This window comes from Lithobates pipiens, unplaced genomic scaffold (assembly GCF_037356315.1).
Source record: "Lithobates pipiens isolate NorthernLeopardFrog02 unplaced genomic scaffold, aLitPip1_a1.2 Scaffold_8, whole genome shotgun sequence".
In the NCBI taxonomy this organism is placed as follows: Eukaryota; Metazoa; Chordata; class Amphibia; order Anura; family Ranidae; genus Lithobates; species Lithobates pipiens.
Genome location: NW_027507903.1, coordinates 119,338,155 through 119,357,446, shown reverse-complemented (window position 1 = coordinate 119,357,446; position 19,292 = coordinate 119,338,155). Strand labels below are relative to the sequence as shown.

The window sequence follows — 19,292 nt, the reverse complement described above, 5'->3', positions numbered from 1 at the left end:
GGCGGGGAACAGCTGTGATCACCGATCTCCCTGTGTAGCTTTTTATCCTTCACCCGTGGGAGGGAGAGAAGGAAAAGCGGATGTCAGCTGTCCCTCCTGCTGCACGGATCATCCCCCGCTGTGAACCAGGGGACAATCCCGGATTGGCCCCGCAGCCAGGATATCGGGCAGTACTTGCGGGTGTCTGGGAGGCACCCCCAAGATGCGGGAGACTTGGGATGTCTGCAATGCATTGTTGGAAATGTACATTGAACACACCTCTCAACTTTTTGAGATGAGAATGAGGGACACCTATTATCAAAAGTACCGGTATGTAGGCATAGGACACACCCCTGCCACGCCCCCTTAAAGGAGGATTCTACGGGCAAAAAATGATTAGTTAAACCCACATGTGTTTTTTTTTAACCACTACTATTCCTTTATACTGTCTGTTGAAATTTACAAATGCAGCAATTTAGCACTTTTAGCGCTTTTTAGCACTGGGAAACACTTTTTTGAAGGATAAAAAGTGCATTTTATATGCAACTATAAAGATCAGACCAAAATGAGGAACACATGAGGAGAAAAGAGGAACAGAGGGACTTTGTACCAAATCAGTACTTGATCACATGCCTGACGAAGGGGCCCTGCGCATCTCTGAAAAGTTGTGTTGTGATCATGCAATAAATCACTCGTTTGGACGCTATTAGTGTCGTTCCATTGTGTTCTGGCAAATATCTTCACCACCACTTTGTACCAAATCAGGGACAGTCCCTCGAAATCAGGGACAGTTGGGAGCTATGCATTGAATGCTATGGAGTATAGAAATGCAGCTGTCAGGTGGGAAAGTGAACCATGCTATACTATGATGAAGTGAGTGTACAGGAATAACAAAATCCTTCCACTAATAATCAGTGCAATGTTTATTAAGGCCTAGTTCACACCTATGCAGGTTGCAGTTTGCATTTTCCAGGTGCATTTTGCAGTTTTCAATTCACGTTTTTGATCCATTGAAGTCTATGGAACCAAAATCTATAACAAAATCCCTAACCCTTTCTATAAAATGCACAGATGTGAACTACATCCATAGGATCATCATCAACATCATATGACGTCCTCCCATTTAAACAGGGAATACGCACGATCATGCGCACGCATCTCTGTTCCTACGGTGGCGGCGAGACACCGCTCGCCACCGAGGGGGGTGAACAGCCATTAGGTATGGCTGTTTAACATGTGATCGGCTGTGATGAAGTCACGGCCGATCACAGATGGTTACATCCCCACTGTGCACAGCGTGTGCACGTCGGTGGCAGTGTGTTCCCGGGAACATTGCTCATCACCGACGCTGGTAAACAGCCATTGGCCGGCTGTTTACCCACGTGATTGGCTGTGATCATTTCACAGCCGATCACTAAATGTAAACAAACCGCCGTAACGAGATGCTACCGGGTTCTCCTCCTCACACACCGATCATGTGTGAGGAGGAGATTGCAGGAACATCTCGTTACCGCTTACAGTGTACACCAATCACACTGATTGCCCCCCCCCCCCCAATTAAGAGGACCTGTCACCACCCATCATAGTACCTGTCACTCACAGTCCATCAGAGTACCTGACACAGTCTGAGTACCCGAGTACCTGTCACAGCCCATCTGAGTACCTGTCACAGCCCATCAGAGTACCCGAGTACCTGTCACAGCCCATCTGAGTACCCAAGTACCTGTCACAGCCCACCTGAGTACCTAAGTACCTGTCACAGCCCATCAGAATACCCGAGTACCTGTCACAGCGCATCAGACTACCCAAGTACCTGTCACAGTCCATCTGAGTACCCGAGTACCTGTCCCAGTCCATATGAGTACCCGAGTACCTGTCACAGCTCATCTGAGTACCTGTCAAAGTCCATATGAGTACCTGAATGCCTATCACAGTTCATCTGAGTACCGGAGTACCTGTCAGTCCATCTGAGTACCTGAGTACCTGTCACAATCCATATGAGTACCTGTCACAGTTTATCTGAGTACCCGAGTACCTGTCACAGTCCATATGAATAGCTGAGTACCTATCACCGCCCTTCAGAGTACTCGAATACCAGTCACCAGGCCATCAGAGAACCTGTCACCAGGCCATCAGAGTACCCGAGTACCTGTCACCAGGCCATCAGAGTACCTGTCACCAGGCCATCAGAGTACCCGAGCACCTGTAACCAGGCCATCAGAGTACTCCAGTACCTGTCACCAGCCCATCAGAGTACCTGAGTACCTATCTGCAGCCGATAGAATATACGTTGGGGTGTTTGTTTTCCAAAATGGGGTCATTTTGTGGGTAATTTCACTGTCCTGGTGCTCCAGGACCTTCAAAGGTGTGATGGGTAGGAATGAGGGAGAAATGAGATGTGTCATTTATGCTCCTAGAACGTCTGAAGGTACTACTTCAATGTTTGGCCTCTCTATGTGAACAGGCTGTGTAAAAGTCCTACACATGTGGTATTGCCATACTTAGGAGGAGTAGCAGAATGTGTTTTGGGGTGTAATTTTTGCTATATACATGCTATGTGTTAGAAATATCTTATAAATTGACAACTTTGTGTAAAAAAAAAAAAAATGCGGTTTAATTTTTTTTCACATATTCCAAAAATTTCTGGAAAAAAATGAACCTTTCAAAAGACTCATCATGCCTCACAGATTATACGTTGGGGTGTTTGATTTCCAAAATGGGGTCATTTTGTGGGCAATTCCACTGTCTTGGTACTCCAGGGCCTACAAATGTGTAATAGGTGGATGTGAAATGAGATGTGTAATTTTTGCACGTAGAACGCCTGAAGTTGCTACTTCAATGTTGGTGCTCTGTATGTGGCCAGGCTGTGTAAAAGTCTCACACATTTGGTATCGCCATACTCGGGAAGAGTAGCAGAATGTATTTTGGGGTGTAATTTGTTGTATGCATATGCTGTGTGTGAGAAATAACCTGATAATATGACAATTTTGTAAAAAAAATAAAAAAAAATCTTAATTTTGCAAAGAATTGTGGGAAAAAATGACAACTTAAAAAAACTCACCATGCTACTTACTTAATACCTTGGAATGCCTACTTTCTAAAAAGGGGTAATGTGGGGGGTATTTGTACTTTCCTGACTTGTTAGTGTCTCAAGAAATGAGATACACCTGATGTACTGAAGGCCTGATCAGATTTGATCGATTTTCAGTGATTGGCACCATAGTTTGTAGACTCTATAACTTTCACAAAGACCAAATAATATATACTAATGTGGGTTATTTTTACCAAAGATATGTAGCAGTATAAATTTTGGCCAAAATTTATGAAGGCAAATTACTAATTAGCAAAATTTTATGACAGAAACAAAAAAAAGGCATTTTTTTCACAAAATTTACATTTTTTTAAATTTATAGCACGAAAAATAAAAAACCTACTAGTGATTAAATACCACTAAAAGAAAGCTCAATTTGTGTGGAAAAAAGGACGCAAGTTTCATATGGGTACAGTGTTGCATGACTGAGTAATTGTCATTCAAACTGTGAGAGCGCTGAAAGCTGAAAATTGGTCTGGCCAGGAAGGGGGTGTAAGTGCACTGTATTGAGGTGGTTAATGGACTGTAGTGTGTTTCTGCAAACCTGAAAACGCACTAAAAAAAGCATAGGTGTGAACCAGGCCTTAAAAAGCGGGGTTCCACCCTAAAGTGGAACATCCACTCATTGGAGCCCTCCCCCCCTCCGGTGTTACAGTTGGCACCTTTCAGGGGGAGGGGGGTGCAGATACCTGTCTAAGACAGGTATTTGCACCCACTTCTGGGCATAGACTCCCACGGGAGTCTATGCCTCTTCCTGTCCTGGTGCGCTGTCTGCTGGGATACACCAGGGTCCCAGAGATAGCGCAGACCATTCCTATTGCACTGCGCGACTCGCGCATGCGCAGTAGGGAACCGGGAAGTGAAGCCGCAACGTTTCACTTCCTGATTCCCTCACCTAGAATGGCGGCAGCAGCAGCCGAGAGCCGAGCGATCGATTGGCCTCAGCTGCCAACATTGCTGGACCCTGGGACAGGTGAGTGTCCATTTATTAAAAGTCAGCAGCTGTAGTATTTATGGCTGCTGGCTTTTAATAATTTTTTTTCCAGTGAAATCCCTCTTTAACACAGGCTAATATTCCCATGTCTTCACTTCTACCAAATGCCCAGAAGGTGTCCACATAGAGCAAGGCAGGGTGACCAAACAAATGACAGGAAGCCATGTATACTAAGGGCAAGCCTTTCACTCCTCTGTGCAGAGACGTTTCTGTCGTGCAGCGACAGCTGTGCCCACATTAAACATGGCGCGCCCAATCGCTTATCTTGCGCAGCCGCCTTATATCTTTCTCCGCCCCTCTTTTCCCGGAACTCGGATTCTGCGTGCTGCGTGGAGTGTGTTGATGTCCACGAGGGAGAACCATGCCTGTGAGTTGACAGTTCGTGGCGCACTTTGGGTGCCATCTTTCGCACATGTCCCTGTTAGGTGGAGGTATTTGCGAAGTGTTCGTAGGAGCCCGCCGTCTATGGAGCGGCAAGTGCCCTGACTTGGAGTTGGGTGACGTCACGTGATCCTGTCCTGGGTCCTGCTGACACATGACAGCTGCAGTGTGTCCATGTGATCGGCGGGTGTATGGAAGATCGGTCAGTGTGTGCTGTCCGGGCTGATCTGTGGCCTGTGAGGCATGCACCGCTGACCGATCACACAGCTGATCGTAGGGCATGGTCATTATTCATGTCTGCCAGATGAAATGACCTGTGATCAGAGAGGACTTGTTATTCATAATATAATATTCTTCACATTCCATGATCTGGGATTCGCCTTACATTCACCTTCCGGGGGTATTCCCCTACAGATCATTCTGTACCATATGGATCAGTGCTGGGCAGTGTATGGCTGCCAGTCGTATACAGGCGATTCTATTGCAGTGTATGCCAACACACTACATTTGTCTTCCCAGCACCCTGTGGGCAGATTCATACTGGTGCGGGCAAGGTGCGTTCCATCTGCGTTTCCTGCGCCACACGTGAATGCGCCACCCTCACAAGATGTGGGTGACATTAAGGTTTGGTTCACATGGGCATCTTAGTCTCCTGACTCTGAAGTCGTACAGCTCGCAAAAGATTTGTTTAATCACTTCAGGCCTGGAAGGTTTTACCCCCTTCCTGACCAGAGCACTTTTCTTGCAATTAGCATTATGTCGCTTTAACTGACAATTGCACGGTCGTACGACGTGGCTCCCAAACAAAATGTCCACCCCTCCCCTTTTTTTTTTTTTTTTTTTTATTTATTTTTTCCCCCCCACAAATAGAACTTTCTTTTGGTGGTATTTGATCACCTCCTGCAGTTTTTATTTTTTGCACTATAAACAAAAAAAGCGACAATTATTAAAGGGGGGGTGGGGGGAGTGGTTTTTTTTAATATCCCCCAAATTTTTTTTTTTTAAATATGGTTACGGTTTGCGCAAAAGTTATAGCTTCTACAAAATAGGGGATAGTTTTATGGCATTTTTATTGATGGTGTTTTTTTTTTTTTTTTGTGACTGCAACATGGCAGACCCACTGGACAATTTTGACACATTTTTGGGACCATTGTCATTTACACAGCAATTAATGCTAAAAAATTGCATTGATTACTGTAAAAATGTCACTGCCAGTGAAGGGGTTAACCACTAGGTGGCACTGTAAGGGTTAAGTGTGTCCTAGGGAGTGATTCTAACTGTGGGGGGAGGGGCTGTGTGTGACATGTCACTGATCAGCGCTCCCGATTACAGGGAGCGCTGATCAGTGTCATTGGGCAGAACGGGGAACTTGCTTACATTAGCATTTCCCTGTTCTTCCTCACCGTGAGATGATCGCGGGTATCCCCACAGATATAGGGTCCGTGGTCACGGAGCTCCCGGTGGGCGCGCGCCACCTCTTAAAGAGCAATGTACAGGTAAGTTAATCTGCCTGTAAATGCCCTTCTGCCGCAGTGTATCTGCATGAGGTGGTTGGGAAGCGGTTAATAGAAGTCAAAGCCAGCTGCTCCAAAGTCGCCTCCCAAGTAGGGCAGGAACCTTTTTCTAAGTTAGCTATTTGTGTCTCTCTGATCAGAACGGATCCATTGCACTGAATGGAGCGTGACTTGTCACATGGGGCGACTTGGTCACCTGACATGTTTATGTCACCCCAATCACAGCTCACAATTGCAACACATTTGCAGCCACCAAACTGCATGGTACCACAGTACTGTGTGCGGCACAACCTGGGAAACTAATAGGCTTGCCCCACATTTTGGGATGTTTGGCAGCCCCTTGAAATGAACAGGCTGTCAAATCAGAAGGTGGAGGAGTGAATGGGGATGAACATTCTGGGGGCACGCGTTCTGGTGTTCTATTGAAAACTGCCTCCAATGGTCTGCATAGTTCACAACGCCAATCCAGCTGGTGTGATGTCAACACTGCGCATGCGCAGATTGTCGGCCGCATTATCTGAAGATCTGTACAGGGAGAAGGTAATCGTCAGGTTCTGCCTCGCTGTTGCAGGGTAGATTTTGGTGTGGCACAGGGCAGTGTTCTAGCGAATAATTCCTCAGACGGTCTGTGCATGTGCACCAAAACCCCACCGTTCAACAGCGAGGCAGAATCTGACAATTACGTCCCCGTCGAACACCCGCCCACCCCCCCCGCACTTTGCAGATCGTCTAAAATTGCCTCTGATGATATGTGCAGTGGTGACATCATGCCCGCTGTTAAACATCTTGACCGGAGTGAAGTTTTGTACGATGCAATCCGTCTGAGGCGTTATTCGATAGAACACTGCCCCCCCCCTCCATGAATATGAACGGATGTTAACTGATGGCCTGTTTACATCCATTATATTTATGTCCGTTTTTAGGCAAGAAAACTTGTTTATACTTTTGTCACCTCTAATTGGTTTCCTGAAAAAAAAAAAAAACACTGATGTACAGAACAGAAGTGCAGACTGCTGAGAGCTGAAGATGGACATAAATTGAATCCTCTGCACTGTGTGTAAATCCTGTCTTCTCTGTTCCTCCCCATTTTCTACTGTCCCCAATCTATCTTCTGATAAGATAGAGCCTTTGAAGTCGCACACATGCTCAGCTTGGTGCGTGTGTGCGCGTGTTTTTCCCTTGGGAAGGTGCATGTGATCAGCATTGTCCAGGGAGAGGGTCAGGAGTCCTGCAGCTTCATAGGATAGTCAGAGCAAAGTGAAAACGACACTGACAAGCTTTAGAGGGATTGTAAAGTCAGGTGTTTTTTAATGCATGCTATGCATGAAGATAAAAAGCTTTCTGTGTTCAGCATCACACCTCAGGCCCCCATCACGTACATGAGGTCCCTCTCTGTCCAGCGATGTCCACCAGTGTCTCTGCCATCAGAGATTCTCCCTCCTGAATGGCTGAGACACAGCAGTGGCACCATGACTGCCATCAAACAAAGTCAGCTAGCCAAATTGGGAGAGTGCGCAAGGGAGCTCCGTGTCTAAATTTAAACAGGGAGCTGTGATTCTGCTTAGGTGCCCCCATAGCAAGCTGCTTGCTGTGGGGGCACTCTACGTGAGGGAGGGGCTACGATCACGCAAGAGGGATCTGGGCTGCTCTGTGCAGATCTACTGCAACAGAGCAGGTAAGTATAACATGTTTTTGGTAATTTTATAGGAAAAAAAAATAGACTTTATAATCGCTTTGCTCAGACACTGATAGAAGTCATAAGACTGCTACATACTGCTGATGAAAAAAGGTATTTATCAGTTTATTTTAGGGTTGTCCCGATACCACTTTAAAACTGAGTACAAGTACTGATATATTTACTTGCCGATACTGATACATTATTATTATTTTTATGTCATGTGACGGTTTTCAAAGCACAATACTGATTAGGTGGCACTGATTAAAGCGGGATTCCACCCTAAAGTGGAACCTCCGCTGATCGGATCCCCCCCCTCCGGTGTCACAATTGACACCTTTCAGGGGGGGGGGGGGTGGAGATACCTGTCAAAGACAGGTATTTACATCCACTTCCGGGCATAGACTCCCGTGGGAGTCTACGCCATTTCCTGCCCTGCCGCGCTGTCTGCTGGGACACACACGGGTCCCAGTGACAGCGCGGAGATTTCCTATTGCGCGACGCGACTCGTGCATGCGCAGTAGGGAACCGGGAAGTGAAGCCGATTCGATTCACTTCCTGATTCCCTCACCTAGAATGGTGGCGGCAGCAGCTGAGAGCCGAGCGTTTGATCGGCCTCGGCTGCCAGCATCGCTGGAACCCGGGACAGGTGAGTGTCCATTTATTAAAAGTCAGCAGCTGTAGTATTTATAGCTGCTGGCTTTTAATATTTTTTTTTTGTTTTTTTGGTGGAATCCCTCTTTAAGCAGCTCTGATGAGCATGTTTGCGAAAAGTGTGACTTTGATCACACCAAGTGATTCTAATAGGTAATGGACAATAGGAGTTTAAATACAGAGATATGATTATGAAATGATTACGGCTGGGACATGTCTGAACATGTTCACTGAGCTTCATTTACTAGGCAAGTCCCAAAGTGTAAATTCCACATTGCATGGTGACATGAATAGTGTGACGTTATGGTGAACATTTTTATTTGCCACACTATTTGCACAGCAGTTTTGCAAATTTTTTTTTTTTTTTTTTTTAAATGCAAATTGTGCACGCCCGTGCAACAAATGACATACATTTTACCATCCATAGGCAATGCCTTAAAAGCCTTTAGGTCCCTTTCACACTTGTGTGACTTGTCCTGGGACTTAGGACTGCAAAGTCACATGACAAGTTCCCCCGTGATTTGCAATGATCACCATTCATATCTGTGAAACGTCAAGTCGTGCCAACTTTAAAGTAGTCCCTGTACTATTTGGTCCGACTTTCAAGCGAGTTGAGGTCCATAGACCTCAAGTTTACACAGGCATTCCCTGAAATCGCAGCTGCAAAATTGTGCGACTTAAAGAGGGATTCCACCAAAAAAAAATATTAAAAGCCAGCAGCTATAAATACTACAGCTGCTGACTTTTAATAAATGGACACTCGCCTGTCCCGGGTTCCAGCGATGCCAAGGCCGATCGATCGCTCGGCTGCTGCAGTCACCATTCTAGGTGAGGGAATCAGGAAGTGAAGCGAATCGGCTTCACTTCCCGGTTCCCTACTGCGCATGCGCGAGCCGCGCCGCGCAATAGGAAATCTCCGCGCTGTCACTGGGACCCATGTGTGTCCCAGCAGACAGCGCGGCAGGGCAGGAAATGGCGTAGACTCCCACGGGAGTCTATGCCCGGAAGTGGGTGAAAATACCTGTCTTTGACAGGTATCTCCACCCCCCTCCCCCCTGAAAGGTGTCAATTGTGACACCGGAGGGGGGGAGGGATCCGATCAGCAGAGGTTCCACTTTAGGGTGGAATCCCGCTTTAAGCCGCGGCAGTGTGAAAGGGGCCTTGCAGGTTACTACTTTAGATTTACACAGGAGGTCTGGTGCTAGAATTACTGCCCATGATCTGACATTGTGGTGATAGCCCCACATATTTATTCAAAGTTTTTTGATCACTTTTATTGCTGTTTTACACGGAATGTAAACTTGCAATAGGCAGGGACAGGTACTCTTTATACACTTAAAAGCATTTGATCCCCCTAAGATCGATGTGAACAAATGCTTTCCATTTCTAAAAATGGCACTGGGGAAATCAGAAGTGATTGTACTGTATGCTAATTTCTTCCTGTTCCCTATATCAGAGGTGGTTCTCGTCTTTGTCTGCCTCTATGATCAGCCGGTGGAAGAGCAGATGAAGCTTCGGAAAATCTCCGAAGATGAACGGCACCTGCGCTGTGAGTGGAGGTGGTACCCCGCCATGCAAGTGGACATAGGGTTGTGAAAATTAGAGGGCCCCTCGCGGGCACGCTGCGCTCGGCTCTTTTATATTCCAACTCTGTTTTAGAGAGGTTATAACCGATTTCTGGGATTGTTTACCATTGTATGCAAGTCTCTTGCATGTTGAAAGTAATACTTGCATTCACTGTAACAGATCCAGTAATGGTCTTTTATGGTGCATACAAAACCTCTTTATCTGGCTGCATTCCAGAGAAAAGTTAATGCCATAAAAACAATGAAGTCATTGCTGAGGTTAATGATTACTATATACAGTAGATGATATAAGATGTGTTGCCTTCTCTTCCAGTTTAGTCATCGGGAAAACCTTGCATTCGTTTAGATTATAGCGCACACAATCAGAGGAACAAAGCAGTCTTTTTATTTTTCAGCATGGTAAATACATTATTGATGTTAGTGTTTTTTTTTATTTTTATTTTTTTATTTTTTTAATTACCTTTTTGTAACGCCTATGCAAAATCACAGCTGACATCTTTAGGTAACTTCAGATAACGTTTGTTCTTATTGGGAATACAAATATGTTTTTTTTTTATTCTTTTCAGCTAGCCAAAGATTTACTGCATCCATCCTCTGAGGAGGAGAAGACTAGACATAAGAAGAAGAGGTTGGTACAGAGCCCAAACTCCTATTTTATGGATGTTAAATGCCCAGGTAAGACCAATTAGACCAAGTTCATGTTTGTAAATTTTTAGAAGAAAATGGGGGGAGGGGGGAGAGAGTGACCAGGCATCCAACATGTTTTCGGTAAGGACGTTTGAGGTCACTTGTGCATTCCTGTATCGTCTGGTGGTTGGCTAAAGTCTATCGGCTGACAATACAGAGCTGCTTCAGTCTCTGTATCCAGACAATAATGTCAGGATCCACCTAGATGCCTGATTTAGCAGCTGGTTTAGCCTTTCAGTGTGTCGCTAAGAGCCTGAGCCAGCAGTCCCCATCCCCTCTCCTGCCTGAGCACCAGTGAGCAGGAGGGACAGAGCACAGGGTGGTGCCTGACAGTGCTTAGAGCAGACTTGAGAACTGTGCAATCGGTGATCACTCCATTCTTGGGCTTGGAGCCGACAGGGGACAGCTGCAGCATCAGCCTGTGTGTCTACATATGAGAGGAAGTAAACCCTGATGGGTTTACTTCCTTTGTCTCCCTGCAAAGGTAAAGCATAATGGACTACTATGCATCGCATAGTAGCCCATCATGTGTCACTTACCTGACACAGGAGCCAGGGAAGTCACCGCTGTCCCCTGTAGCAGGAAGCGTCCATCTTCTTCCAAGTATCGCTGCTCCAGCCACTCACAGCACCAGAGCAGCGATGACGTTACTTCAGCGCATTCGCACGGGAACCACCACTAACAGCATATCACTGTTAGCAGCGGCATGCCCAGTGCGCCTGCGCACCGCTGTCTATGGTGCATGCACCGTAGACAAATCGGTACCTGTCTTTTTGTAAATATCTCCTAAACTGTGTAGGTTTAGGAGTTATTTCTTGGACCTACAGGTAAGCCTTAATCTAGGCTTACCTGTAGGTCAAAGTGGTTTGTAAGCTCCAGCTCCACTCAAGCTCCAGAAGGTTTTACCCCCTTTGTAACCAGGGCAGTTTGTTATTCAGCCCCTTGCTACTTTTAACAGACAATTGCCCGGTCATGCAACGCTGTACACCAGGGCTCGACAAACCCCAGGTGCCAGGTCGCATTTGCGACTAGAATTGGCGATCTGGGGCAGCACAGCTGGGGGTATCCTGTCTCCGTGCAGCCCCCCTGGCGTGATCGCGTTGGGTCGTGCCGCCGCCCGGTAATTCAGGTCTTCTGCGGTCCTATGCTTCCTTCTGGCGCCCTCTTGTGGTGGCCATTGGTATAACAACCAGCAATGCTAATGGAGCTTCCCCTGCCTGTTTTCACTGCCCGCCCATCTCCCTCCATTTACTTAGAACCCCTAAACATTATATATATACATACCCTAGAGAATAAAATGGTGATTGTTGCAATACTGTCTGTCACACCATATTTGCACAGCAGACTTGCAAGTGCACTTTTGGGTAAAAATAATTTAATTAAATAAGACAACGGGAGAGGGGGGAGAGGGAGAGAGATTTTGTGTGTCACGCTTCAAAATTGCGCCCGCTCATGGAATGGTGACAAACTTTTACCCTTTAAAATCTCCATAGGCGACTTTAAAAAAAATTCTACAGGTTGCATGTTTTGCGTTAGAGGAGGTCTAGGGCTAGAATTATTGCTCTCGCTGTACTGATCACGGCAATACCTCACCTCACATGTGTGGTTTGAACACTGCTTTCATATGCAGGCGCTACTCACATATGCGTTCGCTTCTGCATGCAAGCTTGGCGGGACAGGGTGTGTTTTAAAATGATTCTTTTTTTCTTATTTTAACTTTTAATTTCTTTCACTGTTCTTCTTCTTTTTTTTTTTTATTTTCTTTTTTTTTTTAAAGTCACTTTATATTCCTATTACAAGGAATGTAAAAATCCCTTGTAATAGAAAAAAGCATGACAGGGCCTCTTAAATATGAGGTCTGGGGTCGGGGGGGGGGGGGGGGTGTATTGTCTTCCCCTCACTCGTCTCCATGTCAGGCCAGGGACAGGTCCAGATCGCCGTTACGGACCTGGCTCCTAACTTTTTTAGCGGACTCCTAGATTCCAAGCAAATTTGTCAAGCCCTGCTGTACACAAATATAAAATCATATTAAAATAAGTTTTATAACTTTTTCTGCGCACAAATGGAGCTTTCTAATGGTGGTATTTAATCACCACTGGGGTTATTTTTTAATTTTTTTTTTTTTTTGCTTTATAAATGAGAAAAGACTGAAGTTTTGAAAAAACAAAAAAAAAAATTGTACTTTTCGGTTTTGTAAAACGTATCCAATAAAATTTTAATTTGTTCACAAATTTAGGTTAAACTTCTGCTACATGTCTGGTTTTAAAAAAATAAATAAAATGAATCACAATTTTATATATTGGGTTTTGTGTGAAATTATATCATTTATATGTATGTATATATTTCTCGACCATTGTCGGTATCCACCCAGCTCCCTCATTAATAGATGGCTCCGGCTCGCCAAAGCCAGCTGCACTCATCCCCTCTCCTGCTTGGCACTCCAGTGAGCCCTGTAGAGGCAGAGCAGAGAGTGCTGACGGACAGTCACTGCTCTCTGCTCCGAGCAGACAAAGAACTGAGCCCTTAATAGTTATGTGATCAGCTCTCGGGCTTGGAGCTGACCTAGGGCAGCAGCGTAAGATAAGTGAAGGTTTTTTTTTTTTTTTTTTTTTTATATGCACCTTAACCTTATCCTTTTAGCCCTATGATGCTTTGAACTTTCATTAAAATTTTCATTTGAAATCCATTAATATTAAATCATATAATTACAACCAGGACTTGGCAATTTATTATAGCTACCATAAAAAGAAAAGTTTGGGATTTAAACAAAACATACATTTTATACTTGCCTAGGTGGATGCATTATCGCTCCTCTGCAGCCTCTAGACCAGGGGTATGTGACCTAGGGAAATGTAGTTCCACAACAGCTGGAGGGCTACTGGTTGCCTACCCCTGATCTAGACCGACAACTGAGAAATCCTAGATCTGTGATCGCTCAGTTCTCAGAGTGGTGACTGATGGCTGCAAATAGGTTGTTGTAAATATGAACCTATTCAGTTGAATTGCAATGATTACCTTTTAATTTATTATGTAATCTTGTTGGTGCCTTTTCTTTCCAGGCTGCTATAAGATCACTACTGTATTCAGCCATGCACAGACGGTTGTCCTCTGTGTAGGATGTTCGACAGTCCTGTGCCAGCCCACAGGTGGAAAAGCCAGGCTCACAGAAGGTAACTGTCAGTTTCTAAACTCCTTTTGGGAATGATCCTAAATTTGAAGTCTATGGACAATGGGATGGTTTTTTCTTTTCAGTTATTAAGGGTCACAGGATTCAGTTTTTCTGGGAAAATTGGTTTATATGGCTGCTAACTGGAGGAATTAAACAAAAATATATATAAATTTGGCAGGCAGGTATAACCCCTCCTACTTCCAGCTTGCTGGTCCCTAGGATGATGGGTGTCTTTTCTCTATTAAGAAATGTTTACGCTCACTAGCTATTTCTTTTTCGAGAATTTTTATTTTATTTTTTCCCCTTCGGTCAAGACTTAATATACAAGCTTCAGCTATCCGGCTCGCTGTATGCCTAGTAATTGGCATATTGGGGGGGGGAGTGTGAGTTATAAATGAAATCTGGCAACCCCCTGCACAAGTTCTCGCTCCCAAAACACCCCCTTGCACATACAGTATCTTACCCAACCTCCCCCACCTCCAAATGGGAGATGCTGGCTGCTACACAAGGGACAATCGTGGCATCTGGGCCCCCCACTAGAGATGTGGGGTAATGTCCCCCTGCCAAGCAAGTTGGTGGCGCCAGATGACAAACTTTTTTTTTTTTTTTTTTTTTTTTTTTATTTTTTTTGGTACTGGGTTCCAGGACTCTGGGCCGGTTCACACAATGAATCGCACAGGACTGCACTAAGTTCCTGTGCAATTTACATTCCAGGTGCAGCATCATTTGAATGGGCTGACATGCCAGACCACATCAAGGGTTATAAGACTTACAGGAACCGGATCGCATGGTACTACTTTACCATGCGATCCAGTGCAGGTAAACGCATTCGATTTGTAACGTTTTTGGGCTATCATTGAGTTAACATTGACACCCGCTGCAGATTGCAACTGCGTAGTTTCCCGCCCTGTGTGCTGGTGTCAACTGCCCCTTAGTCCGGATTTGCGATATTTTGTTCTGATCCCAGGAAGGTCCCACAAAAAAGCAGTACAGTTGGGATGTATTGTTGATCTGTGTTCGGGGGGGGGGGGGCTCTAAAAAGTGCCTTGCCTGTGTAGACAAAAATCCTTGCACTGTCCCTGAGTGACCTGTTTAACCTCCAGCCATATTTGCCTTTCCTGGTGCAAAGGGGGGGGGGGGGGTGCTAAAGTGGACATGTTTGTAGAGTTGACTATTTCTTTGCGAGTAGGCTAGTCTATTGGCCTTTGTGAGCACAGGGTTAGAAAGCGTCTCAGGTTCCCGTGTTGGTTTCCAAGAGTTCCAAGTTAGAATTCTCCCCTCTCCCCCTTTTTTCCTGCTTCATGTTTTCCAGTTTACCTGTGTTGCCACACAGACCAGCAGACCCTCCATTCTGCTTTTTACATATTTTCTGAGCCAAGGAATTTATTATTCCAACAGCACAAAGGTTTTGAGGTTGTACTCTCACCTTTTCACTGCTCCAAAGCTAAAAGGTGGCATTTAACTTATTTACTCAGCCTGAAAGCTTTAAATGTCTTCATTCAAATCCAGAAGATCTGTCAGTCTCCCTCCATCACAGGAAAGTCAGCAGCTATAAATACTGCAGCTGCTGACTTTTACAATATGGACGCTTACCTGTCCAGGGCGCCCGCGATGTCGGCACCCGAAGCCAATCTGTCCCTCGGGTGCTGCTGCTGCCATCTTCAGTAAGGGAATCTGGATGTAAAGCCTTGCGGCTTCACTTCCTGGTTCTCTAATGCGCATGAGCGACTTGCTCTGCACGTTCCCACTGGTCCCTACTGTCTCCTGTGACCCGTGTCCCCCAGAAGACAGCGGGGGGAGACGGGATGTGGCGTAGATACCGTGGGAAAAAGATGCCTGTATTAGGAAAAGCGGAAGTTCCATTTTTGTGTGGAACTCTGCTTTAACGCTACCTCCAATTTGCTGAGGGAGCACAACACTGCCAGTTTTTAGCCATACAATTTGGTCTGTCTTCTACAACTGGTGTTCACAAAAGTATTAGCACCCCTGCTACTGATGCCACAATCCCGGGGTATTCACATTGAGAAGTACCTGTACGATATCCTACTAAGAGCAGCTGGTGTAAATATTAACAATGTGATGCCAACAGTCCAAACAGTTTAGTTTGGATCCTAGACCTTCAGAACTCAGTGCTGTAACTAACATGTATTTTTGGAGTATCCGAGTCTCATCCTGGACACGGCTCAAGCCAAAGATACATTTTTTTATTTTTTTATCTCTAGTCTCTCCATTCCGAGTCTCAGACTGCACCATTCTGAAACTGTACAACTCTAGGATTCTTCCAGAGAATTCTGGGCTTGATGATTACCTCCTTTTGAGGCAGTTCTGCTCCAGGCCCCTTCAACACACTGTCATCGTGGGACAAGTAAATTCAGTCTCCAGACAAACTGACATGTCTTATGCTGAAAACCAGGTTATTTCTGGTATGGTGGCTCAAGAATTCAGCTGTGAACTTAGGATCATTCGAGACAGAAAAAGAGATTTCCCCAAAACATGCCAGTCCTAGATGCCTTGTAGGTGCAGAGGCCTTGATCTACCACTCATAATTCTGGACCCTTGAGTGATTTGGTTGTCCCTGCAATGTGACATCCTGACTAGAAGGTCATCTGATCAGGATTCAAATGGACGTTGCCATGACAGTGGCATACATCAAGGAGGAACCAGAGGTCTTGCTGCATCAAGAGGGGTAGAAAGGATTCTAGCCTGGGCAGGTCGTCATGTTGCAACCTTGTACGTCATTGGGGAATAGACCCTACAACTCAAAGTGTTTCAGGACTTGTATCATTGGTTGGAGGATTCTGCATGTAGTCTTCTAGGTTTTACAACAAGCTATCAAGGTTTGCCTGCATATAATGCTTGTGGTGTAGGATCAGTACAACCGTGTGTGGGTTTTTTTTTTTTTTTTTTTTTTTTTTTTTTGTTTTTTTTTCTCATTGACTAACACGGCTCCTTTTTAATTCTTTACCTTAGTTATCACGCCACCTTCAGGAGAGGACTAGGCAGAACATGTAACACATGTAAAAACAGCAAGACTGCACAGCACTGCAGCTCAGTTTTTACTTTTTTTTTTTTTTCCATGAACATACTACAGGGGTTTTTGGAGACTAGGGGCATGCTTCGGCAGTCAGTCATAGACTGGAGACCTAGTACATGACATATTACAGATAAGTGTCTGCAAGGGACCAATGGGCCACACAAAAAGTGGCATTGGTCTACATGTGGCCCCAGGCACTAAGCACTGCATTGTACATTTGGACGGAAGTGCACATGCTTTTTCCAAAACCAAGAGCTAGCTCTCTTCTCCAGCTCTGGCAACACTGCCAGGATGCTTGCTATGAGAAATTAAATACAAATCTTTTGCTGAGATCGGGGACCTGCAAGGGCGGGTCTTCATTAGGGTGACCACATTTCCAAACTGCCATTCAGGGACACTCCATTCCCAAAAAAAGATGGGGACAAGAGGTGTAGTCTCGGGGTTGACAGGGAATTTGGCGGTGGGGTGACTTGTTGGGCGAATGGCTGGTGTTGTACTAAATTTTTAATACATAATGAAATGGTTCAACTTGCCATAATGCAGAATCAGTGGGAACCCGGAGTTTGTTGCTTGCCACCGTCGCCTGCCCCCAGATGCGGCTTGCCACTTTCCACTCAGCCTGCCACCAGTCCAACACACCATAGCCCCAGGAAAGTGAACGTCACTGGCTGCTGTTGTGACTACTTCCATGGGGGGGTGTCACGTCGTCAACTCTGAGGGGTTCATGCTGGAATCTGTACGTAGCCATTTTTTTGAGGGGGGGGGGGGGTGGTGGTGGTGGTGGTCATATCTCCCAAAAGTGAGACTACAGGGCCCAGCATGAACCTCTGATATCTAAGGATGTGAACCCCCCCCCCCCCCCCCAAAAAAAATTGAAGGACTACAGGTCCCAGCATGGACCCCTGAGAATTAAGGGTGGGGCCCATGCTGGGACCTGTAGTTCTTCAGTAATTGGGGGGGGGGGGGGAGGCATGACATCTTCAGTTCTGAGGGGTTCATGCTTGGACCTGTAGTCCTTCACTTTTAAGGGATGTGATTTTCCCCCCAGTGAAAGTCCCAGCAAGAACCCTGCCCTGATATGTAATGTGTCCTTTCATCCCTCCCAAGGGTGTAATCTCATCTGTCAGTGTCCTCTCCTCTTCTGCCAGCATACTTATCTGCCAACCATCTGTTTGAGAGGTATGTGACACAGGTCTTGGAATACAGGGTGAACGGTTCACTTCTTCAGGTCCAAGGTTTGACTGACAAAATCTGCCTGCCATGTATGCATGGCTGGAATGTGAAAGTCAACAAAGCATAGGATTCATTATACCTTTTTTGCCACAGCAAGACCTCTTCTGGTTTCCTTCTGATTTGATGTACACCACCGCTGCAGTGTTATCAAACTGAATCCAGATTGGATGATCTTCCAGCAGGATGTCCAAAGCTACAGGTTGATTAGAGCGGTTACCCTTAGTTACATTTTTGTATGGCCAGTGTCCATTTTCTTCTGTAAGATGGCAGTATAACCTCTAAATACATTGTATCTTTTGTTGCTGATATTTTAAAGTGGTTCCAAAGCCTAAACCATTTTTTTTTTTTTTTCATGCATTCCCTGCATTAAGTAAAAAAAAAAAAAAATTGGGTAGCAAAATTGCCCCACTTACCCCCTTACACCTAGCTCAATCCAGTGCTGTGCCAAGCTTGTCTTCTCTCCCCCACTTCACATAGGGGTTAATGGGTAGAAGCGGAAGCACTTCGCTGCCAAGTTGTCTGTGTCAATAGACGCAGACCGCATGCTCAGGACTGAGCCTGCACGTATGCCATGAAGTGGTTTCCTGTGGTGGCACACTGAGCAGTTTGGGGCTGCTCTGTGCAATGCCTTTGCACAGAGCAGGTAAGTATAAACCTGCTTGTTTAAAAACAAAAAAACATTTACAATGGCTTGCGTTTTGAGTGTGCATTTATTTTATTTTTCTTCAGGGTATCCAATGCATATTACATGGAGCAAAACGAGTAGATGTGACATTCACTAAATAAGTACTACAGTTGTAATTGCTGTAAATTCAAAAGGCATGCATCGGAAGGATTTACATGCACTGAATGTTTGGCAAATGTCACATTCACTGCTTTTGCAGATGCCTGCAATCTGTGGAATGTGGCAGTATACCTTTTTTCTTTTTGGGAGCACAGACTTTCTTGATAGTGATTTTAAAATGCTAGTTGCATGTGCCAAAATAACTGCATGTACAGGTTTTTTTTTTTTTATCCTTGTATTGATCAAGCAACACTGACTTTACACTATCTTTACAGGTTGTTCTTTCAGACGAAAGCAACACTAAATTATTCATCTTTGTTTCTGTGACATGCTGCTGCACCTTGCAGATTGCCCCTCAGGATGATTTGCCTTATGTCCTGCTCGCACCACTTTCCTCACTGTGGTATAATACGTCTGTCTTGTTGGCTTTTGTAATTCAGGGAGATTTTTTGGAGTTGCAGTTTGATTATGTGCAAACCATTTCCTAAATAAATTAAAAATTTACAATTGA

At 45.2% G+C, this 19,292-nt stretch overlaps 1 protein-coding gene across 2 annotated transcripts; it reads left to right on the top strand.

The window, feature by feature from the left end:
- The first annotated feature begins 4,273 nt into the window (after positions 1–4,273).
- RPS27L (ribosomal protein S27 like) lies at positions 4,274–19,292 on the top strand. Of its 2 annotated transcripts, none has more exons than XM_077473087.1 (4): positions 4,274–4,431; positions 10,441–10,549; positions 13,621–13,731; positions 19,057–19,292. In XM_077473087.1, exons 1-4 carry the CDS (start codon positions 4,426–4,428, stop codon positions 19,083–19,085), a joined length of 255 nt encoding a protein of 84 aa, XP_077329213.1. In that variant the 5' UTR covers positions 4,274–4,425; the 3' UTR covers positions 19,086–19,292. The 2 variants fall into 2 exon arrangements, with proteins under 2 accessions (XP_077329213.1, XP_077329214.1); XM_077473088.1 differs by lacking the exon at positions 4,274–4,431 and adding an exon at positions 10,131–10,273.